Source organism: Lepus europaeus, chromosome 13 (genome assembly GCF_033115175.1).
Source record: "Lepus europaeus isolate LE1 chromosome 13, mLepTim1.pri, whole genome shotgun sequence".
NCBI lineage: Eukaryota > Metazoa > Chordata > Mammalia > Lagomorpha > Leporidae > Lepus > Lepus europaeus.
In genome coordinates, this window is record NC_084839.1 from 40,279,637 (window position 1) to 40,303,443 (window position 23,807).

The 23,807-nt window shown below is 43.2% G+C and overlaps 1 protein-coding gene across 1 annotated transcript in view; it reads right to left on the reverse strand.

Moving 5' to 3' along the window:
* LRPPRC (leucine rich pentatricopeptide repeat containing) overlaps positions 1-23,257 on the reverse strand; it is a 110,037-nt gene extending 86,780 nt beyond the window's left edge. The window contains exons 1-6 of the mRNA XM_062209360.1: positions 23,071-23,257; positions 9,631-9,830; positions 7,463-7,585; positions 2,564-2,685; positions 2,393-2,451; positions 1,579-1,665 (exon numbers count right to left, since the gene is read on the reverse strand). Of these exons, the coding sequence (XP_062065344.1) occupies positions 1,579-1,665; positions 2,393-2,451; positions 2,564-2,685; positions 7,463-7,585; positions 9,631-9,830; positions 23,071-23,219 (740 nt within the window). The 5' untranslated portion in view covers positions 23,220-23,257. The remainder of the gene's footprint in view (positions 1-1,578; positions 1,666-2,392; positions 2,452-2,563; positions 2,686-7,462; positions 7,586-9,630; positions 9,831-23,070) is intronic.
* Positions 23,258-23,807: the final 550 nt, after the last annotated feature.

Below are 23,807 nucleotides of genomic sequence, written 5' to 3' on the forward strand. Positions count from 1 at the left end.
GGGCCCCAGCACCCACATGGGAGACCAGGAAGAAGCACCTGGTTCCTGGCTTCAGATCAGCCCAGCGCCGGCAGTAGTGGCCATTTGAGGAGTGAACCTACGGAAGGAAGACCTTTCTGTCTCTCCCTCTCACTGTCTATAACTCTACCTGTCAAATAAATTAAAAAATAAAAAAAAAATAAAATGGCAATAAAAAATATTGTACCCATGTCTACTACATTAAATATGACTCAGAAGGACAGAATAACACTAAGTAACACTTGAAAAATAAAAGTATTTTCCAAAGCAGTTAATAAACTTGACAAATTTGGTTACTTTGGATGAAGCCCAGTATTTCAAATTCAATTATATCAAATAAAACTTTTGTGAAACAAATTCCAGAGCAAGTTATAGATGTTGGCGCTGTGGTGTAGTGGGCTAAACCTCTGCCTGCAGTGCCAGCATCCCATATGGGTGCTGGTTCGTGTCCTGGCTGCTCCTCTTCCAATGTAGCTCTCTGCTTATGGCTTAGAAAAGCAGTAGAATAGTCAACTGCTTGGGCCCCTGCATCCCCATGGAAGACTTGGAAGAAGCTCCTGGCTCAGGATAAGCTCAGCTCTAGCTGTTGTGGCCATCTGGGTAGTAAACCAGCAGATGGAAGACCTCTCTCATTGTCTCTCCCTCTTTCTGTCTGTAACTCTCCCTCTCAGATAAATAAATAAATCTTTAAAAATAATAATAAAGTGGGAACATTAACATTATATAAAAATTTTAAAAAGAGCAAGTTATGAAAATACTAACATGTGGGAGCCAGCACGGTGGCGTAGTAGGCTAAGCCTCTGCCTGTGGTGCCAGCATTCCATATGGCTAGTTCTAGTCCCGGCTGCTCCACTTCTGATGCAGCTTCCTGCTAATGTGCCTGGGAAAGCAGCAGAGGATGGCCCAAGTGCTTGGGCCCCTGCACCCACATGGGAGACCCAGAGGCAGCTCCGGCTGTTGTGGCCATTTGGGGAGTGAACAAGTGGATCTCTCTTTCTCGTTCTCTCTCTCGTCTCTCCCTATTCGTAACTGCCTTTCAAATAAATTAAAATCTTAAAAAAAATTTTTTAAATACTATCATGTTCTACTTTACACACTTCAGATTTATTTGTGAAGGTGTATATATACATGCTTTAAAAATTTGCTGCAGGGCAGGTCATTAAGTCAGCACCTGTGATACCAGCATCCTCTAAAGGCACTGGTTCAAGTCCTGGCTGCTCCACTTCTAATCCAGCTCCAGGCTAATGGCCTGAGAAAGGCAGTGGAGGATGGCCCAAGTGTTTGGGCCCCTGCTACCCATGTGGAAGACCCAGCTGGAAGACGCTCCTGGCTCCTGGCTTTGGGCTAGCCTAGCCCTGGCTATTGCAGCCATCAGGGGAGTGAACTAGCAGATGGATGATCTTTCTCTCTCTTTTTCTCTCTCTGTGTCTCTCCCTTTCTCTCTGTAACTCTCACTTTCAAATAATAAATAAATCTTAAAAAAAACACAACAATTTCCCACAATAATTTTCTATAAATTTAAACCTTGCTTAAGAAACAAAACATTAGGTTGGACATTACCCAGCTCTTGCATGTCCTGTAACAAGAGCACTGAACACAGCTTCTGTAACAGGAAGATCCTTAGTTTTCATAAATCCAAGAATCTTGCTGCAAAGAAAGAGAAATGAAAATACTCTTTGGAAGTATATATCAAAGACACTTCCCACAACATGTACAGAATTAGGCTCCGAGTTCTTTATTTTATTTTGAAATATAAAATCCTTGCTTTAAAAACTACAAAGTGAAAACTGATCTGTTTCCCACGAAATCCCACTCCCCGAGTATCAATAGATTTTAAATACTCTTGTTAAAAATCCAAAGTAATTTTTAAAAATCTGATGGCTCTACTCTACTAATTAACCTTTAAAAAGCATAAAGTTCAATAAGATTCATTAAGTTAAAATCATTTCAATTTGTCTCTTATCTCCCAAGTCTTCAGTCTCAAAGTGGTAATAAGTTTCTTTAGCCCACAATTAACTTTATACTAATATGTGATTTAAGGAGAATACTCTCAGCTTTGTAAATGAGCTGATGAAATACCCTTAAGAAATGTTTCTTTTTTTAAAAAGTAAGGCCAAGCTTATATCTCAGTGATTTTTCACTTCTGCTCTAATAAATCAAGGTTTTAATTAAAACAGCAGTTTTTATTTATCTTTCCTTCTTACACAACAATTTATATTTTTTCTGAGTCTTATTACCAAATTTGCAAGGCTGAAATACTTGTGAAAGAATTTCCTTACGAAGAAGAAATTTTAAAATCAAGGTGTGGATATATTGTGGGTATACAAAATTTACAAATGTGTTTGCTTAAACATAGATTTCTAGAGAGCCATACCTGGCACCTTCAATATCTCCAACATTACAATAAGCAGCAATCAACCTCTGGTATGTTACCTGTCAATGAAATGTGCTGGTTATTTATTTTTTTTTTTTTCATATTTTTCTGAGTTAAAATTTTTTAAAAAGTGGATTTGACCAATAAATATTCTTAACAGGGACCACCTACTCGATTTGGTTGAATATTTGCTTCCTCCATTTTTGACAGGAAATCAGTTGGTGAGAATTTATATTCATTTTGAAGATAGACTTTAAGTAAAGCATTGTAGTGACTCACATCATACACAGTACCTATAAATAAAATTTAAATCAAAGTTTTAGAAAAGCACTTAAAATCATATCTTTATCAAAACTGAAATCATGTACAACTAAATGTAACAAACAAAAAATTATCTATCACCTTAGCATTTCACCCATCTATGGGAACACTTACACCCACTGATAGAGCAAGTGAAACATGGAAGACAGTAATTACTGAATTATTGTAATTACAAGTCACCACGTATTCAGAAACCAAAAGGTCTCTTACTTATGAAGCATAATATTCTATTCCTGTGAGAAAATGTTGACAATACTCCTGCATGTAAAAGTGGCTTAAGGACTTATCTATACAAAACTCATTACTGGCCAGATGGATGGGTTACACCTGAAGTTCTTTTGTACCAGTAGAGCTGTGTTGGCAACTTGATTATTTACTAACCAGGCCACTCTAAACCTTCTTCTTTGAAAGACTCATTCTGTTTTCAGTTGCTAAATATCAGTTCTGATCTGCTATCATCAATTATCTGTCTTCTTATGACTTTTGCTTGCTTTCTGCATTCACACTACCTACAGCCACTATAATGGAAGGTTATCACTCAGCCTAAATCCACCTATTCACAACGTCATGGTTATCCTATTAATCAAGTGCAAACATGCTCATTAAAATTCTCATGAATTAAATTTCGATATTCAATTAATTGCTGGTGGCCACACAGTCCTAGGGTCAATATCTAATGTTAGACTATGAAATTTCAGGCACCAAAGATTTGTCCTAGTATATCAATGCTAACTACTGTAAAAATAGTCTCGGGGCTGGTGCTGTAGCTCACTTGGCTAATGCTCTGCCTGCAGCGCCGGCATCCCATATGGGCACCGGGTTCTAGTCCTGGCTGCTCCTCTTCCAGTCCAGCTCTCTGCTGTGGCCTGGGAAGGCAGTGGAGGATGGCCCAAGCGCTTAGGCACCTGCACCTGTGTGGGAGACCAGGAAGAAGCACCTGGCTCCTGGCTTCAGATCGGCATAGCTCTGGCCATAGTGGCCATTTGGGGGGTGAACCAACAGAAGGAAGACCTTTGTCTCTCTCTCTCTCTAACTCTGTCAAATAAATTTAAAAAATAAATAAAGTCTCTTCACAACACCTCTGAGGCAGGTGCTATTACTCCCATCTTATAGATGAGGAAAACGGATTCTTTCTCATGTCCAAGGTCACGTGACCAGTAAGTGACCACGGATTGGAACCTAGATGGTATAAGCCTTGAGAATCCAATGTGTTAACTACTGTAAAACTTTATGCAGGGCCTTAAAGGGGAACACTGTGCAAGTGAACCTCTGGCATGCAATTTTCAACAATGTCTGAAAATCCATTTTTTTTTTTTTTTTTTGACAGCAGAGTTAGACAGTGAGAGAGAGACAGAGAAAAAGGTCTTCCTTTCTGTTGGTTCACCCCCCAAATGGCCGCTACGGCCAGTGTACCGTGGCCGGCAAACTGTGCCAATCCGAAGCCAGGAGCCAGGTGCTTCCTCCTGGTCTCCCATGTGAGTGCAGGGCCCAAGCACTTGGGCAATCCTCCACTGCTTTCCCAGGCCACAGCAGAGAGCTGGACTGGAAAAGGAGCGGCTCACTTGGCTAATCCTCTGCCTGCAGCGCCGGCACCCCAGGTTCTAGTGCCGGTTGGGACGCCGGATTCTGTCCCGGTTGCTCCTCTTCCAGTCCAGCTCTCTGCTGAAAATTCATTTTTAACAAATCCTAACTCAAGCTGAACTCTGCTAATAACAGTTAGCCTCAGCTCCAGGGTTGCAGGAAATAATATTCTAAAATCTTATGAAAGGTGAGTTCACTTGTTCTATTAGAGAAGCTGAGGAAATTGTTCAAAACCCAAGTAAGTAACACCTATACTGGCTTTTCCTATAGATTTTAGTTAAAATCAGCATTCAATACAACTCTTTCAGTTTTCATGCTTTCTGTTACATTGGAATAACGTAATTCCATATACAGCAAAAATGTTTCTGTAAGTCTCAGTAAAATTTTTATCCCTATACTTACTTATTATATCCCACTAGTTTCATGGGTCATTTCTTTAAAATAAGGTTTTTAAAAACTGAATTTTGTAGTATGAATTTTAAAGTCCAAATCTATAATTTAAATTAAAAACTCAAAGTTTGGGGATATAACCCTAAAACCTGTTACCTTAATAAACAAAAGCTAAAATAGCATCATCACCTAGTGTATTTTACCCCATGTCCACAGACCTCCAACAATCTTTCACAGTTTGGCTCTGCTGTCCACTGTTTTTCAGTGTTTTGCTACTATATTCTTATTCAGTCTTTCATGTGGTAACTTTGTAAATTATCATCCACTGGCATTTATTTTATACTTCTGTTATTAAACTTGAAGGCATGTTCAAAACTCCTATTATTTTGGGTCAAAGTCTTGCCTAGATTGAAGCTTACTCTTCTGCTAACAGTATAACTAGACAGCCATTGTCTCTTCTGCGTGTTGTCTTGGACTTGTCCACATGAAATTTTTGCCCCACTTTTCTATCAGCAGAACTTTAAAAATTATTTCTATAGCTACGTTAATGAGCTTGGCATTTTACAGTTCAGGAAAAAGGTATCACCTGAAAACTTTAACATGTCAATATATAGCTCTCCCTGTCAAAATCATATATAGTTATAACAGAGTGTAATACACTATCTTTCTATGGAATTGTTAGGGCTCTTCTGCATTTTAGAATAAAATCTTTGGCTCTCAGATCTTCACTGAGATGTCCACCTCGTCTGTCAGGTGTATTCTTTTCATTAAACCTGGCTAGCATGCTTACTGCTCCTGTCTCACATCTGAAACTTTTTTCTTGCACGCAGACAAGGATCTCTGAGCAGCTGTCTCCTATAACAATTGGCAGGGCCATCCAGCTCCAGATGGTCATGAAGCAGGGCTTCTAGCCTATCCCAGTGGACTATGTGACCAGCCCTCTGAACCATGCAGGACAATCTTTCCCAGGCTATCCCCAAACACCATAGGACAGACAGCACGAGAAGAACATCCATAATCAGCCCTATGTCCACAAACCAGCTTGAAGAATAAACACAAGAAAGACCTTCACCCATTCTAGCCTCCATAAGATTATGGGTTATTTTCTTTTGAGGGGGGAATTTTAGGCAGTAAGGTAGACAATAACCTATGTGTATAATAGGAGCTGTGGAACAAAAAAAAGAATTTTTGTGTGCCTGAACATTTCAGGAAAGAAATGTAGAAGCAAGCTTTAGAAGCATAACAACATTTACATACCAAAAGTCTTACCCTTTTTCAATAACCTTGTTCAATAACTCCTGCCCATAGCCAAGAGAGCTATTAGATCTAATATTGTGCTGAAAAAGTCCTGGGAGGAATTTCACAACTTAATTCCATGCCCCAAGAAGTCCTCCACACAACAACATCCCAGAGTAGGGGAGGGGAAGGAGAACTGCCTGGCTGTACCCCTATCTATAAAAACAGTAGTCTGAATGCAGAGTGGTTTCTCAGTTCTTTATTGAGATGCTGACCTGCTGTGTCATGTGTATTCTTTTCATTAAATTTGGGTACCATGCCTACTGCTTAAAAACAAAAAACTAAAAAGCAATTTTTCTCACAAATATTTTTTCATAGCTGTATTTAATTACATGACTTAATGGCACATGAAAACTTCTAATTTGGGGTAACTTTTTTATCTCTACTTTTCTAGTGAATTTATATGTATCTACTTTTTAAAACTTATTTTAAAAATGAACTTGTCATCAAAATAAATTATGAATGGATTAAAAACTATGAGGTAGGGTCTACAGTTTTTTTCCTTATAGGCCCTATATATTTTTGAAGGATATAACCCTAGGAATTTTATATATTGTGGCTATATTTAATTGTATTCTTCTATTTTATTTTTTAACTAGAAAAGTGATGGATTCTGAAACATTATGTCCAGCTAATTTTTATAATTATAATTTTTCTGGGATTTTATAATTGTATCACCTAAAAGATAATAATTTCTAGCACTGCTTCATATCATAGATCATTGTATTCATGGGACAGTTGATTTTAGATTTTAACATGTTAAAGAACATCTTTCAATTAAGATTTTTAAAAAATCAGGAAGGAACATCAAATTTTATCAATACTCTATGTAACTATTTTTTTGTATGTACTATATTCATATGGCTCAAAATTGAAAACATATAAAAGTAGAGTAAAAATTATATCCAGTAGTTTTCATTCTATAAGAAATATTTTTATAAGTACATGAATTTTAAAAATATTTTGCTACAAAATGGTAGCATACTATACCCACTGTCCAGTACTTCAATTTTTATTGATACTTTGGAGAACACCTCCCCTCCATGAGCATCTTTCTAACCACTACCATTCTATTATAGATGCTCCATAAATTAGATATCTAATCCCCTAAGTGAAGGACATTAGAGCTGACTCGAATATTGCTATTACAAATAAGCTACAATGAAGATATTCTTTTGCATATACGACTATATTTGTATCTGATTTCTAACAAACAGAATGACTCGGTCAAATTGTTCATTTATAATTTTAACAGAGCAAACATTTTTCTGATTTTCTTTTCAAGTTACCATACTTATACTGTTTTAAAAGTTATTTTATTCTTAATTCCCCTAGATGTCACTGTAACTCACCAAATAAATCATATTACCAAAAATTATGAAACAAGTAGCCATCCCATAAAATTAACAGTATTTATATAAATACTTTTTTACAAAAAGAAAGAACATCTTTTATACATATCATATATTCAGACAATCATACCCAATTTCTGAAGCTTTCCCCATATCCTATGAGCAAATTCTGTTCTCTCTGCGAGAGTTAGTTCAGGCAAGAGAGAACCACAGCTGCGCAGCAGAAGCAAGGCTTGATTACTCCCTGGGCTACCTATGGAAAAGAGGATAACAGACAACGTTGAATACAAAACCAGTTTCATTTTGATAGACATCAAAACTTAAACTGAAGTCTATAAATAGTAAAAAATTTTGGCCCACCAAATAGCGATAGCATCTGTAAATTAGAAAAATCCTAATTCACAATGTTAATAACAATTAAAAGCAGAATAATACTGAACATTTTTCCGCTTTTTTAAGGAATCTAAGGTTATGAAATCCATGTAATCTGCATGGTTGTACTGAAAACAAAATATAAAGAACCCAACTTATAAGCAGTACTTGCTGCAATTCAGACTAAGTTTCTTAGTATCTTTTTTTTTTTTTTTTTTGACAGGCAGAGTGGATAGTGAGAGAGAGAGACAGAGAGAAAGGTCTTCCTTTTTGCCGTTGGTTCACCCTCCAATGGCCGCTGCGGCCGGCGCATCGTGCCGATCCGAAGCCAGGAGCCAGGAGCTTCTCCCGGTCTCCCATGCGGGCGCAGGGCCCAAGGACTTGGGCCATAGCAGAGAGCTGGCCTGGAAGAGGGGCAACAGGGATAGAATCCGGCGCCCCAACCGGGACTAGAACCTGGTGTGCCGGCGCCACAAGGTGAAGGATTAGCCTGTTAAGCCACGGTGCCGGCCAGTTTCTTAGTATCTTATGAAAAGAATACAAAAATGTATAGTCAAAGCTTATAAGCATCAAATTTAAATCTATAATCAGTTATAAGATATAAACTTCCTTCTTTCCATATTCATAACCATTATCTACATGTCCCTAAAAGCTGACTTTAAAATAAACCCCTTATTATATAATTCAACTTACATGAAATACCGAAAATAGACAAACAGTGGCAGAAAACATACTAGTAATTGCACAGGGCTGGAAAGGACTCAGGGCAACAGTTTGGGAGCCAATGCTCGAGGACAAGGATTTCCCTTTGGAACAAAAATGTTCGAGAAGCGATTGTAGCAATGGCTGGGAAACTGGATAAACCTCCTGACTCCAGCTTTCTGCTAATGCAGTGGTGATGGATTCCTACCACCAACAGAGGAAACCTGGATTGGGTTCCTGGGTCCTGGCTTCACTCCCGACCCAGTCCTGGCCATTTTGGAAATTTGAGGAGTGAAGATGGGAGCTCTATCTGTCTCTCTCAATAAAAATAAAAGAAAATATTCAATATACACAACTATAGTTATAACTAATATTTCTTTTATATTCCTCATCATCAGATTCTTAAAAAAGATTTTTATTTATTTATTTATTTATTCACTTGAGAGGTAGAGTTAAAGACAGAGAGAGAGAGAGACAGAGAGAGAGAGGTCATCCATCCACTGGTTCATTTCTCAAATGGCAACAACGGCCGTAGCTGGGCTGATCCCAAACCAGGAACCAAGAGATTCTTTTGGGTCTCCCATGCAGGTGAAGGGCCCAAGCACCTGGGCCATCTTCTACTGCTTTTCCAGGCCATAGCAGAGAGCTGGATTGGAAGAGGAGCAGCCAGGACATACACAAACAAGACAATTTACCACTGAAACATGACTCTAAAACAAACACCTAGGGGTCCACGTTGTGGGGCAACAGGTAAAGCCTCTGCCTGGGATGCCAGCATCCCATATAGGTGCCAGTATGATTCCCTGCTGCTCCACTTCTGATGTGCCTGCCAAAGCAGCAGAAAATGGTCCAAGTACTTGGACCCCTGCCTCCTTGTGGAGATCCAGAAAAAGCCCCTGGCTCCTGGCCCAGCCCTGGCTGTTGCAGTCAGAGCAACAATGAACCAGCAGATAGAAGGTATCTCTATCTTCGTAATTCTGACTTTCAAATAAATAAATATATCTTAAAACAACAACAACAACAACAACCAACCAAAGCAAAATGTTTTAGTTACTCCACACTTTGTCTTGATGACTTAGACAGGGATCATCACTATAGCATAGAATCATGATGATCAACAGAATACAACAAAATTCCAAAGAACAACATACACGGCAATAAGCTTACCCTCAAACAAGTATGTATTTAAAAAGTGAATTTTTTGAACAGAAAATTTTGAAATACCTGAGTGGCATGTGCTATCAAAGACTCTCTGTAGAAGCATCTTTGGAATGCGGCCAGTTCTTCTTACAGAATTATCTAGTCTCATGAGTGCCCAATCAAACCGACTGGCATTCCTTTTGGAAGACAAAGTGGGCTCCTCTTGAAGAACATTCTTTTTTTCAGCAGCAATGGCATACAGCCTGGCTTGGCTCAGTAGACCCCTAGAAAATGAAACAAAATTAGGTATAAACTAAGTCAATCATGCTATATGTCATCTTTCTGAGTAGAATTTATGTAAAACTTTTGGCCGGCACCGTGGCTCACTAGGCTAATCCTCCGCCTTGCGGCGCCGGCACACCGGGTTCTAGTCCCGGTCGGGGCACCGATCCTGTCCCGGTTGCCCCTCTTCCAGGCCAGCTCTCTGCTGTGGTCAGGGAGTGCAGTGGAGGATGGCCCAAGTCCTTGGGCCCTGCACCCCATGGGAGACCAGGAGAAGCACCTGGCTCCTGCCATCGGATCAGCATGGTGCGCCGGCCACAGCGCGCCAGCTGTGGCGGCCATTGGAGGGTGAACCAACAGCAAAAAGGAAGACCTTTCTCTCTGTCTCTCTCTCTCACTGTCCACTCTGCCTGTCAAAAAAAAACTAAAAAAAAAAAACAAAAAACAAAAAACTTTTATTAGTTATTAATACCTTAAAAATGGCAGTACAAAATGAAAAATAATCAGAACAGGAAGTTTTGACTTTTTGCCTAAGACAATTTACATATACATACAAGTCATACACACAGTAACTTTCCTAAATAGCTGAGTGTATCTTGATAGATTTCAACATAAATCATTTCTTTTTTTTTTTTTTAAAGATTTATTAAAGGCAGAGTTACATAGAGGCTGAGACAGAGAGAGAAAGAGGTCTTCTATATACTGGTTCACTCCGCAGATGGCCTCAGTGGCCAGAGCTGAGCCAATCCGAAGCCAGGAGCAGGAGCCTCTTCTAGGTCTCCCATGTGGGTGCAGGAGCCCAAGACTTGGGCCATCTTCTACTGCTTTTCCAGGGCATAGCAGAGAGCTGGATTGGAAGTAGAGCAGCCAGGACTCAAACTGGCATCCAAATGGGATGTGGGCACTGCAGGTGGAGGCTTTAACCTGCTACGCCACAGCACAAGCCCCAGAGAATCATTTCAAACTAAGATGGTAATATGTTGTGTTTTGTATTTTTTTAATCTCCTATAACCAAAACAAGGTTAATGAAGGAAAAATGAAACAATTTATGCTACAAAGCTCATCTCACTTCTATTAATAACACAGAGATCTAAAATATATCCAAAATCTGATAACTTATCTGCTTTCCATCCATCAAGATGTTAGTTTTGACACATTGCTAGTTTTACACATTTCTAATTATTTAAGATAACTATAGCCGTTAAAAATAAATTAGATCTCTGGTGTTTAACATCATTAATTTTAGGTCAAACAAGAAACAAAAATGTTTACAAATTACGTAGTCAGAATAAGTATAAATGTTTATAAAAACATATCGTTTACAAAAATGTAATTTTCAAATTGCTCAATATTTTAGTAAGATAAAACCTAATATATACACCAAATTCTCTAAAACATTAATTCAGAGGTTTTCCTGGGTGTAGGAATATATGCTTTCCCTGATTCACTAGAAATTCCAGCCAGCTTTGTAGCACAGTGGTTAAGCCACAGCCTATAATACCAGCATCTCATATGCACAAGAGTTCAGGTCCTGGCTGCTCCACTTCTGATACAGCTCCCTGCTAATGTGCCTGGGAAAAAGCAGCACAAGATGGTTGAAGTACATGGGCTCCTCCTACCTATTTAGGAGACCTATGATGGAGCTCCAAGCTCTTGGCTCTGGCCTGACCCAGTCCAGCCCCTCTAACTGTACCTTTCAAATAAACCAATCTTAAAAAAATAAATAAATCTCTGACATATGCACAGAGAGTGGTAAGTTCAAACATAAAATTATTGCTGGTTTTTTATGACTCGAAAACAGACACAAATCCAATGGTAATGTGTGTGAAACTGCAGAAAAGGGAGCTAAACCAGAGATTTCCTCACAAGGTTCTGTAAAGCACAGAGGTAGTAATGGATACTAGACTGGAAATTCTATCACAGTGATCTGGGATCAAAGTCATGACTGCGGTGACCCTCAAGATTTCTACCCATGCAAACAGACTGGAAAACGTCAGAATACAAAATAAACAGACAATATCTTATCTTTGCAAACCTAACAATCGGCACATTGTAGATTTAATTGAGCAAAATTTGTGAAATGAATGGAATTAAATTATTACCTATAGAAGATATACCCTTACAGGTATTTATTTTCTAAAGGCTTCCAAAGCCATTTTTTTAGCTACTGTAGCAGTTATTCCTAATACAAAGTATCATTATTTTACCCCCCCCCCCCAACAACATGTCAAATTCAGCTGTGTATAATAGTGCTCAATAACGAAAGCTGATTAATATAGAAATTTCAGAATTCTGGTGAAGTATACCTCTTTGCCAGTTTTTTTCATTTGACCTAAATCTAGTAAGTTGTTAAGAGAACACAAAAACAGAACATTTGCTAAAATGCAGTTTTAAAATGTAAGAACAAACACAAAATTCAGGAAGACAGAGATGTTCATAGCACATCATTCTGAACGTTCTGAGGCCGATTACTCTTGTAAGTCCTTACGGCAGTCAAGCTTCCTTTGCCTAAGTATGCTTGACTTGAATTAGTTAAATAGAAATATGAAGCTACTTTAAAATAAACTGGAATAGGGGAAAGGATCTATCTTTAACCAAAAGATTCTCCATTGCCTTTTCCACTAATTATATGGCCCGGCATTTATTTTTAAATTCACTCTCAAGAGGCAGGCACAACAGTTAGGTCTTGGGATATCTGCATCCTATATGGGGATATCTGATTTGAATCCCAGTTCTGCTTTAGATTTCAGCTGCCTGCTAATGTACGCCTGGGAGGCAGCAGGTGAAGGATCAAGTACCTGGGTCCTTGCCACCCATATGGGAAATCTGGATTGAGTTTCTGGCTCCTGGCTTCAGCCTGGCCCAGCCATACCTAGTCACACCTACTGCAGGCATCTGAGTGAGCCTGCAGCTGGGAAGTATCCATCTCTCCCTGGCTCTCAAAATGAATACTTTTATTTCTTAATTTCCTCTCATATACCTTGAAGGGAACATGAACACCACAGCCTGAAAGCAGTGGATAGGTTATGGCAGAAAGGAAGGGAAGAAACGAGTCTAGGCCTTAGGGTGCTCCATGCAAGGTGGGAACCTGCTTCTCAGGCTGCACAACCTGGAGCGCACTGCCTTGAAACCCTAAGGACCAAAACTGACCCAACTACCCAAGGGAAAACTATTATTTTATCATCTCATCCAAGCATCAGGATGACTCTTTTTTACTTCTGCATTAAACATTTCAGTTCCCTCCTTAGCATACTCACCAAAAATGTTGAAGTTATTCATGAATTTCCTTTGACAAAATGACATTTTTAAAAGTTGTTTTTCTCTATTTAAAAAAACTGTCATGGTGATGATTTTTATTTTTAGTCTTAGTACAAGAAGAAACTAATTTCATAGTTGAGCCACAATATTTTAAAAACAAACAAAAAAACCCACAAGGGCCAGATTACTATAAGCTGGCTTCCACAGTTCTACCCTTTCAGCCTGTATGTATTTTTAAAGATTTATTTATTTATTTGAAAGGCAGAGTGACAATCTGCTGGTTTACGCTGAAGCCAGGAGGTCAGCATTCCATCAGTTCTCCCACATAGGTTGCAGGGGCCAAAGTACCTGGGCCATCTTCTGCTGCCTTTCCAGGCTCATTAGCATGGAGCTGGATCACAGCAGAGTAGCTAGGACTCGAACCAGTGCTCTGATATGGGATGCTGGCATCACAAGTGGCGGCTTAACCCACCATGCCACCACGCCAGCCCCCATCATGTGCCTTTTTAAAAAAATTAACAGATCAGGGCCAGCGCCGTGGCTTAACAGGCTAATCCTCCGCGTTGCGGTGCCGGCACACCGGGTTCTAGTCCCGGTTGGGGCACCGATCCTGTCCCGGTTGCCCCTCTTCCAGGCCAGCTCTATGCTGTGGCCAGGGAGTGCAGTGGAGGATGGCCCAAGTCCTTGGGCCCTGCAACCCATGGGAGACCAGGATTAGCACCTGGCTCCTGCCATCGGAACAGCGCGGTGCGCCGGCTGCAGCGCACCTACCGCGGCGGCCATTGGAGGGTGAACCAGCGGCAAAAGGAAGACCTTTCTCTCTGTCTCCCTCTACTGTCCACTCTGCCTGTCAAAAATTAAAAAAAAAAAAAAGTTCTACATCTCTAAAAAATTAACAGATCATATTTATTTTTTGAAGGCCACCTGACTTCACTGATTTAAAAACCTTTGAGGACAGTGACCATTCTGCTCAAAACGGAGCCAAATGGCACAGACTGGTGAGGGAAGGGTCCAGGAATCCATTCAAGAAAGTAGGAAAACTGTCACTGTGGAACTGGCAGGTGGAAAATGAAGGAGGGGAACTGCATGCAAGAGTGAGAATCCCAGAAAAGGTGAAGTGGTGAGGGCAAGAAACGCCCCCAAAGGCCTGGGAGGACATCAGAGGTGAATATGACAACAATCTTCTCCTTTGATGAGCACAGAGTCCCCACCTAGCTGCTAACTCTGGAAGATCAATGCTGGGGCTGGGGCTGAGGGCTCCGGGACAGCATCACAAGATGATACACCACTCTGTGTAGTCCTGGGATGGCTGGGCATTGGCACCACATGTGTCCTTCAGCCACTCCTGGAAGAGATCTTCATCTTTCTTTTGGACCATTAACTGGCCAAGGACCATGTAGTCTTGTCAAAGCCCCTTTCCTCCAGCTTCTTCCCCAGAACTGTACCAATCCTGGCCAGGCTGCCCAGTGGCTTCTCTCCCATGGGCTCTGCCATGAAGTCTCAGTGCTCTCGGGACATTGTCATCAGGCTTAAGTGTCAGCTCTGGCTCCCGCAAGCCACTAGAACTTTGACTTCCACTCAACAGATAATACTTTTTACAGAAGTTTTAGGTTTATAGAAGAACCATACAGAAAGTGCAGAAAGGGGCTGGCCTGTGGGGTAATAGCCTAAGCCTCCACCTGTAGCACTGGCATCCCATATGGGCATCAGTTCATGTCCTGGCTGCTCCTCTTCTGACTCAGCTCTCTGCTATGGCCTTAGAAAGCAGTAGAAAATGGCCCAAGTGCTTGGGCCCCTGCACCTGTGTGGGATACCTGGAAGAAGCTCCTAGCTCCTGGCTCCTGATGGGCCCTGCTATGGCTGTTGAGGACATTCATGGAGTGAATCAGTGGATGGAAGGCCCTCCTCTCTCTCTCTCTCTCTCTCTCTCTCTCTCTCTCTCTGCTGTAACTCTGCCTTTCAAATAAATAAAATCTTAAAAAAAATAAATAAATAAGTGCAGAGACACTATATACCATATTCTCCCTCTAGGTTCCTCTATTAACAACTTGCATAAGTCCCGGTCGGGGTGCCGGATTCTGTCCCGGTCGCTCCTCTTCCTGTCCAGCTCTCTGCTGTGGCCCGAGAGTGCAGTGGAAGATGGCCCAAGTCCTTGGGCCCTGCACCCGCATGGGAAACCAGGAGAAGCACCTGGCTCCTGACTTCGGATCAGCGCGGTGCGCCGGCCGCAGCGGCCAAAAAATAAAATAAAAAAGAAATGATGAACAACAGGTTCACATGATTATTATCTAAGGTCTTAAGTTTACATTAGGGTTCACTCTTGGTCTATAATATCTCTACTTTTCTTTGATAATTTTTGCTCTCCAAATGCCAAAAAGGGCCAGGGCTGGGCCAGGGTCAGGGGCTCCCACATGGGAGATAGGAACCCAATTATTTGAGCCATCACACTGCCTCTCAGGGTCCACATTGGTGGGAAGTTAGTCAGGAGTCAGAGCCGAGTAACAGACGCAGGCAATCCGATGTAGGATGCTGGCATCTTAAATGCTAGGCTAAACGTCCACTCTAATCCATATATATATATATACATATATTTTTTTTTTTTTTTGATAGGCAGAGTGGACAGTGAGAGAGAGACAGAGAGAAAGGTCTTCCTTTACCGTTGGTTCACCCTCCAATGGCCACCGCAGCCAGCGCACCGCGCTGATCTGAAGCCAGGAGCCAGGTGCTTCTCCTGGTCTCCCATGGGGTGCAGGGCCCAAGCACTTGGGCCATCCTCCACTGCACTCCCGGGCCACAGCAGAGAGCTGGCCTGGAAGAGGGGCAACCAGGACAGAATCCGGCGCCCCGACCAGGACTAGAACGTGGTGTGCCGGCACCGCAAGGCAGAGGATTAGCCTAGTGAGCCGCGGCGCCGGCCATAATCCATATGTTTTGATAACTACATGATCCATATTTACTACTATGGTATCATACAGAATAATTTTACTGCCCTAAAAATGTGCTCTACCTCTTCAAACCTTCTTCCTTTTCTGAACCCCCACAATACCTCTTTACTCAGCTCCGTGACCTTGCCCTTTCTAGAATGTCATGCAGCCTTTTCACAGCAATTTCCTTCACCTGGTCAACAGAAGGGTATTCCCGAAAGTTCATGGAAAATGGGACCAAAAGAGAAATTCATGGGGCCAGAGTTGTGGCACAGCAGATTAAGCTGCCACTTGCAACACTGGCATCCCAGATGAGTACCAGTTCCAGTCCCAGATGCTTCTCTTCCAATCTAGCGCCCTTCTAAAGTGGCTGGGAAGGCAGCAGAAGATGGCTCAAGTCCTTGCATCTTTGCCTCTTAAGTAGGAGACCTAGATGGTGTCCCTGGCTCCCGGTTTCAGCCTGATCCAGCCCTGACTGCTGCAGCCATTTGGGGAGTGAACCAGTAGGTGGAAGACCTCTCTCTCTACTCTTTCAAATAAATCCAGTTTTTCAAAATATGCATTTTTGATGAACATTTGGAAGTACTCTTGTATATTTAAACTTCTACCATGTCTTTTCATAATATGACAATTCATTTTATACTGTTTAATAATATTCCAATGTAGGGCTGCCACCGTAGCATAACAGGTTAAGCTGCTATCTGCAACATCAGCATACCATTTGGGCATCAGTTCAAGTTCTAGCTGCTCCACTTCCCAAGCAGCTCCCTGCTAATGCACCTGGAAAAGCAGCAGAAGATGGCCCAAGTGTTTGGGTCCTTGCCACATACATGGGACACCCAGATGAAGCTCCTGGCTTCGGCCTGGCCTAGCCCCAGCCATTGTGGCCATTTCGGGAGTGAACCAGCGAATGAACATTTCTCTCTTTCCCTCTCTCTGAAACTCTTTCAAATAAATAAAATAAATCTTAAAAAAAAAAAAAAAAAAAAGTCCAAAGTATGAATGCCCACACTTTGTTTATCCACTCACCTACTGAAGGACATCTAGGTTCCTTTCAAATTTGGGCTATTATGAAAAGCTTCTATAAACATTTATGTCCATTTCATGGACATAAATTCTGAACTTATCAGCAGTGAACTGCCCCACATCCTCACAAGCATTTGGTGTTTTCAGCATTTTGGATTTTAGCCATTCTAAGAGGTATGATGGTATCTCACTGTTGTTATTTATAAAAATTATTTATTTTCATCTTACTTGAAAGGTAGAATAGAGAAAGAGAAACTCAGAGCAGAGAGGAGATCTTCTATCTACTGGTTTACTTTTTTTAAAAAAAAGATTTATTTATTTATTTGAAAGTCAGAGTTACAGAGAGAGGAGAGGCAGAGAAAGAGAGAGAGAGGGAGGGAGGGAGGGAGGGAGGGAGGGAGGAGTCTTCCATCTGATGATTCACTTCCCAACTGGCCACAATGGCCAGAGCTGGGCCAATCTGAAGCCAGGAGCCAGGAGTCAGGAGCCAGGAGCCTCCTCCAGGTCTCCCACGCGGGTGCAGGGGCCATCCTCTACTGCTTTCCCAGGCCACAGCAGAGAGCTAGATCAGAAGCGGAGCAGCCGGGACTTGAACCGGAGCCCAAATGGGATGCCAGCACTTCAGGCCAGGGCATTAACCCGTTGCGCCACAGCACCGGCCCCTACTGGTTTACTCCTCAAAGCCCACAATAGTCAGGGCTGGGAGAGGCCAAAGGCGGGAATCCAGCATTCCACCTGGGTCTCCCACATGGGTGGCAGGGGCCCAAGCACTTGAGGCATATCTGTTGCCTTCTACCACATTAGCAGGAAGCTGGATGCAAAGAGAAGGTTTCAGGACCCAAGCTGGCATTCTGATATGGGATGCACATACCACAACTCTCACCCCTCACAATTCCCCAATGATATATGATGTGGAACATTTTATATATGCTTATTTGCAATCTGCATTTCTGCTTTGGTAAAATGTTCAGATATTTCTGTCGTTTTTTACTTGGATCATAAATTTTCTTATTTTGAGTTTTTTTTTAAACTTGAGTCATAAGTTTTCTTATTTTGAGTTTTTAGAGTTCTATGTTTTAGGTAATCTCAGTGTTTATTCTTTCAAGTAAACTTTTTATTTATTTTTCTAGAGAAGATGGGACAAGAGGAAGAGATTTCTCTTATGAAGTAGAAGATTTTTTTTTAAACACCTGTTTATTTATTTGACAGGCAAAGTAACAGAGAGGCAGACAGGGGAGGGCAGGGAGGGGGAGACAGAATCTTCCATCCACTGGTTCATTCCCCAAATAGCCACAATGGTCAAGGCTGGGCCAGACTGAAGTCATGATAGGATCTTTATCTAGTGAATAAATCTGACACCCAATCAACTTTTTAAAAAAAATCTACCAATTATAGTATTATAAAGAAGCAGGGAATTATGATAAAGGAATAACAGCAATACTGTAGACAGAAGGTTCCAGGAAGACGACATCTGAATCTCGCTAAGGATAAAAAGGAATTACAGCCAGCAGGTGATGAGCACACCAAGTGGTGGCAGAACAGTCAGCAGGTCAAGGGAGTGAGGTGAGCAATGTCAGGGCTGGGGCTGAAAAGACTGGGCTAGATCAGGAAGGACGCTGAAGGCAAAGAGTCAAGTTTTATTTTAGGTGCAGATTTTATTCCATGTATAGCACTGAATCAGAACCCTATGAAAGGTTTAGAAGTAGGAGCTGTGGCATAATCTTTCTCTGACAGGAAAAAAAAGAATCAAGTCTAGCTACTAGGTGGAGGAGCTAGAATTAAAATAGATATTGGGGCTGGCGCCATGGCACAGTAGGTTAATCCTCCGCCTGCAGTGCTGGCATCCCATATGGGTGCTGGTTCAAGTCCCAGCTGCTCCTCTTGCAATCCAGCTCTCTGCTATGGCCTGGGAAAGCAGTAGAAGATGGCCCAAATCCTTGGGCCCCTGCATACGCGTGGGAGATCTGGAAGAAGCTCCTGGCTTCAGATCATCTCAGCTCCAGCTGTTGGGGCCATGTGGGGAGTGAACCAGCAGATGGAAGACCTTTCTCTCTGTCTCTCCCTCTCTCTGTCTATAACTCTACACCTCTCAAATAAACAAAACAAATCTTTAAAAAAAAAAAAAAGGGAGATCATGTAGGAAGCTATTGCAGTAGTTCAGGTGACAGAATGACTGAAGTTTAGACCAGAGAAGGCAGTGAAGAAAGACAAACTACCTTTGTGGGGGGGTGGGGGGAGACAAGGTCTCACCTGATTTAATCACAAGTTCTAGGCAACAGGAGCCATCAATATTTGTTATTTCTAGTGTGTATATACTGAAGAAAATGTCAACTAAGCCTAGAGCGGCTGACTTAGCACTCTGTTTACTTCCTACCCACCCTGGTGTTTTTATAAACACTTGATATGGGGCCAGCGCTGTGGTGCAGCGGGTTAACTCCCTGGCCTGAATTGCCGGCACCCCATATGGGCTGCAGTTCAAGACCCGGCTGCTCCACTTCCTATCTAGCTCTCTGCTATGGCCTGGGAAAGCAGTGGAGGATGGCCCAAGTCCTTGGGACCCTGTACTCACGTGGGGGACCCGGAAGAAGCTCCAGAGTCCTGGCTTCAGATCAGCGCAGCTCTGGTCATTGCGGCCAATTGGGGAGTGAACCATAGGATGGAAGACCTCTCTCTCTCTGCCTCTCCTCTCTCTGTGTGTAACTCACACTGAAATTCAAATGCCATTGGGGCAAGTGTCATGGTACCAACAGGTTAAGCCAGCATTTGGGACACCTGCACCCCCTAAGTTGAAAGAGTTACGGATAGAAGTGGAGCCAGAGAGAGGTCTTTCATTTGGCTGGTGCACTCCCCCAAATGACCGCAACAGCCAGAGCTGAGCTGAGCAGGAGCTTCTTCCGGGCCTCCCACGCGGGTGCAGGGGCCCAAGAGTTGCACCATCTTCTACTGCTTTCCTAGGCCATAGCAGACAGCTGGATCAGAAGTAGAGCAGCCAAGACTCGAACTGGCGCCCATATGGGATGCTGGCACTGCAGGCTGGGGCCTTAACCTGCTGTGCCGCAGTGCCGGCCCTGAGAAGTACAGATTTAATGAAATTTGCATAAACTAAGAAGAAATAGTTAGGAAGTAGACATTTGGGATCAGTATTAGTATTGCAGATTAGAGGAGAGTGCACAGAATTGAAGATACTTTCTTTTCTTCTTGAGAGACCAAGACACTGATGCAGGTGTTAGAATTAGGAGGAGCTGGCCGGCGCCGCGGCTCACTTGGCTAATCCTCTCTCTGGCTCTACTTCTATTCATAACTCTTTCAAAGAAATAAAATAATTCTTAAAAAAAAAAATCTGTGCTTCTCAAAATCTTCAATGTCTTCCAACCATCCAATAACCAAGCTTCAAACCAACCATGGCAGCTTCAAGGAATCAAGTGGCCTTTGCACTATCAACTTTCACCACTGCCACATAGCATGGAAGGCTGGCCTCCCCGTCTCTTAGTGGACTTCTGTACCCTTGAAACATCCTGAATATCTGTTACCATGTGTCCTCTGAAATTCAAGCGACTCTCTACCACAAATGCAGTGTGACTGCTCCTCTCTCAAATGCCATTATACAGCAGGTATGCAGGTGCCTGAAAGAGTCTTCTTGTGACTGATAAGCTTATACATATGGGGAGCAGAAGCGGAATCGGATGGATTCCTGACAGCTGTTAAGAAGATTTTTCTAAAATGAGAGGTAAACACTGGAAAGTCTTTCTTCCTGGAACCAATGACAGACACAATGCTTAATTATAAATTAGAAAACAAGATGGTCGGGGCTGGCGCTGTGGCGCAGCAGGTTAACAGCCTGGCCTGAAGCGCCGGCATCCCATATGGGCGCCATTTCTAGTCCTGGCTGCTCCTCTTCCAATCCAGCTCTCTGCTGTGGCCTGGGAAGGAAGTGGAAGATGGCCCATGTCCTTGGGCCCCCACACCCACATGGGAGACCCAGAAGAGGCTCCTGGCTTCGGATTGGCGCAGCTCTGACTTTTGCGGCCTTTTGGGGAGGGAACCATCAGATGGAAGACTTCTCTCTCTGTCTCTACCTCTCTCAGTATCTCTTTCAAATAAATAAAATAAATCTTAAAAAAAAAAAAAAAACCCACAACATTGTCAAGTTACCAGGGAAACTAGTGAATGCTGATGGGGTTGAAGGAAGAGAATGGGATTCATTCCAGATTAAAGAGATCAAACAGTATTTAATCACACTTCGTTGCTTGCTATGATCTAAACATACAGTTATGAACCCAAGTTCCACTCTCATTGTAGCTTACTATCTACTAAGGAAGCAAATAGAACAAACAAGTAATAATATCAGACAAGTGAAATGTGCCATGGGTAAAACCAAAATGGTGGGGGTGGGGAGGAGGGGAGGTGTTGTGGCACAGCAGGTTAAGCTGCAGCATGCAGTGCCAGCATCCCATGTGGGCACTGGCTGGTTCAAGTCCTGGCTGCTCCACTTCAATCCAGCTCCCTGCTAATGTGCCTGGAAAGCAGTAGAAGATGGGTCATGTGCTTGAGCCCCTGACACCCACATGGGAGACCCAGATGAAGTTCCTGGCTCCGTCCCAGCCCAGCCCCAGCCATTGTAGCCATCTGGGAGAGTGAACCAGTGGTTGAATATCTCTGTGTCTCTCTGAAACTCTAATTTTTGAATAAATAAATAAACCTTAAAAAAAAAAAAAAAAAAACCTCTTTGAAAGACAATGATGCAGTTCTCTGAAAGTGGAGGCATGATTTCTGAAGGTTAACTGTTCAGGCCCAAAAAGGAAACACAGGCAGGCTTCAAATAATATGTAGGCCACATCCCAAAGATTTATAGTGAAGGTGTTAGAAATTATAAAACATTTCCTCCATTGCAGAAATCCCATTTCCAGGCTGGTCCGTGGAGATCCATATAACCATAGCCATTACTATTATAGTAACTGATAAAGCACTTACTATGTATCAGGTCTCCCTTTAAGTGCTTTACGACCTTGTGCAATACTCCTCACAACACTATGATCACTCCCACTGTACAGCTAAGCAAACTGAGGTTGGAGGGTAAATGACCGGCCCAGCGGCATAGGGCAATAACTTAAGGGTCTGTACAATGCACACCAGGCATACTCCAGGTCCTTTGCTTTCAGGTCTTCTGTTAGCTCCTGAATGACCTCTATTTATAAGCACCAGTCTTTCAAAACCCGCTTTTCTCCAATGCCAAAACCTCAGCACCTACTTTCTTTTCTCTGGTGGTTAGAATATTACTCAAATTAATATTTGCATCAACATTCTTCATCCCCTGCACCTAAAAGCCTACACCAAACCTATCTTCGGACACACATCAATTTGTGAGGGTATTTATACACACAGTGGACATTCACTAAGAGTGTAACTTGACATCACAATTTCAGGTCCCACGATGCCTTACATTTGTTCGCTTACTGATCCTACTCTGACAATTTCCAGCCCATACAACACCATGAAAAACACTGAAGGAAAACTCCATTGTAAAAATAAATAAATAAATAAAATACCGGCAAAACCCCAAACTGATCATCTCACTTCCAACAGCACTCACCCCAAACTCCCAACACACCACGTACCCTCCAAAACACTAAAGCTCTTGACATCTAAATACGGATGGCTACTGATCACCGGGAGTGATCCCACGTGGGACAACACACAGCTGGCCGACTTTAAAGAGGGGATATCACTCGGCTCCCGTAGCAGCCTTCAAAGCCCTTCTCAGCTTCTCTGACCGTGGGTCGCTCAACTGCAGAAGAGCCAGTCAGAGGTGGCGAAGGCAGGAATCCGGCCGGAAGCAAGCCATGCCGGCGGCCATGACCTTCTGCAGGCGCTCAGTACTGTCGCACGAAAACCACGATCTGGAGCCCCAGGACGCTTGGTCCGGGGGCGGCGAGGAGCGTGGAGCTAACACAGGTGAGACCTGGCCCCCGACAGCGCCGACCACCCCGGGGGGACCCCAGCACTACAGCCTGGCCAGAAGGGCCGACGCACTCACCCTGCGATCGGCCCAGAGCGAGCGGCGGGCAGACAGGGGACGGCGTGCGGCAGGCCCGAGCAGCCCGCTAGGAGACGCAGGGAGAGCGGGAGGCGCGCGGCCCTGCCGGCGCGGAGAAGCCAGCGAGCGGGTCTCAGCAGGGCTGCCATGGCTTGGCTGTCCCCACGGCGGGATGCACGTTCCTCAGAAGGACAGGAGGAGCACGTGACGGCGGGGTCGACCGGCGCGGGACGGACCAAAGAGCCGGCGCGCCAGGCGTAGGGGGAGGCCGTGGTTGTTTGGAATTGCAAAACGGGAAAACCTATCTGTGTGAAGAAATAGTTGGCCCTATTCGGCATGGAGATGAAAGCTATTGTTTGATTTATGGCGGAAGGGGACTCTGTTTTCGCCCTAGTCCCCCCCTCTCAGCATGGTCAGGAACTCCACCCCTACACTTTTCAGTTGGTAGAGTCTCAAGAGGTCGACTCCTCCCAGGTGAGCGCAGAGGCTTGCGGGGGGCCAACTAGCAACAACACCTGGGACACTGGGAGAGAGCCGACCGTAAAGATCCCGAAGTGTGGGACAATTTCTCCGGCGAGCGCGGCCGTCGCTGGCTGACGTTCAGCTGTGCCGGCTCGGCGCCGCCGCCGTCGCGCTCCCTCAGAGGAACGCGCCCCAGCCGTCCGTCGTGCGGGCCAGGGAGAACGTTGAGACCCTCTGCCCCATGCTCTGGGGTCCCCCAAGGTTAAATACGCTGA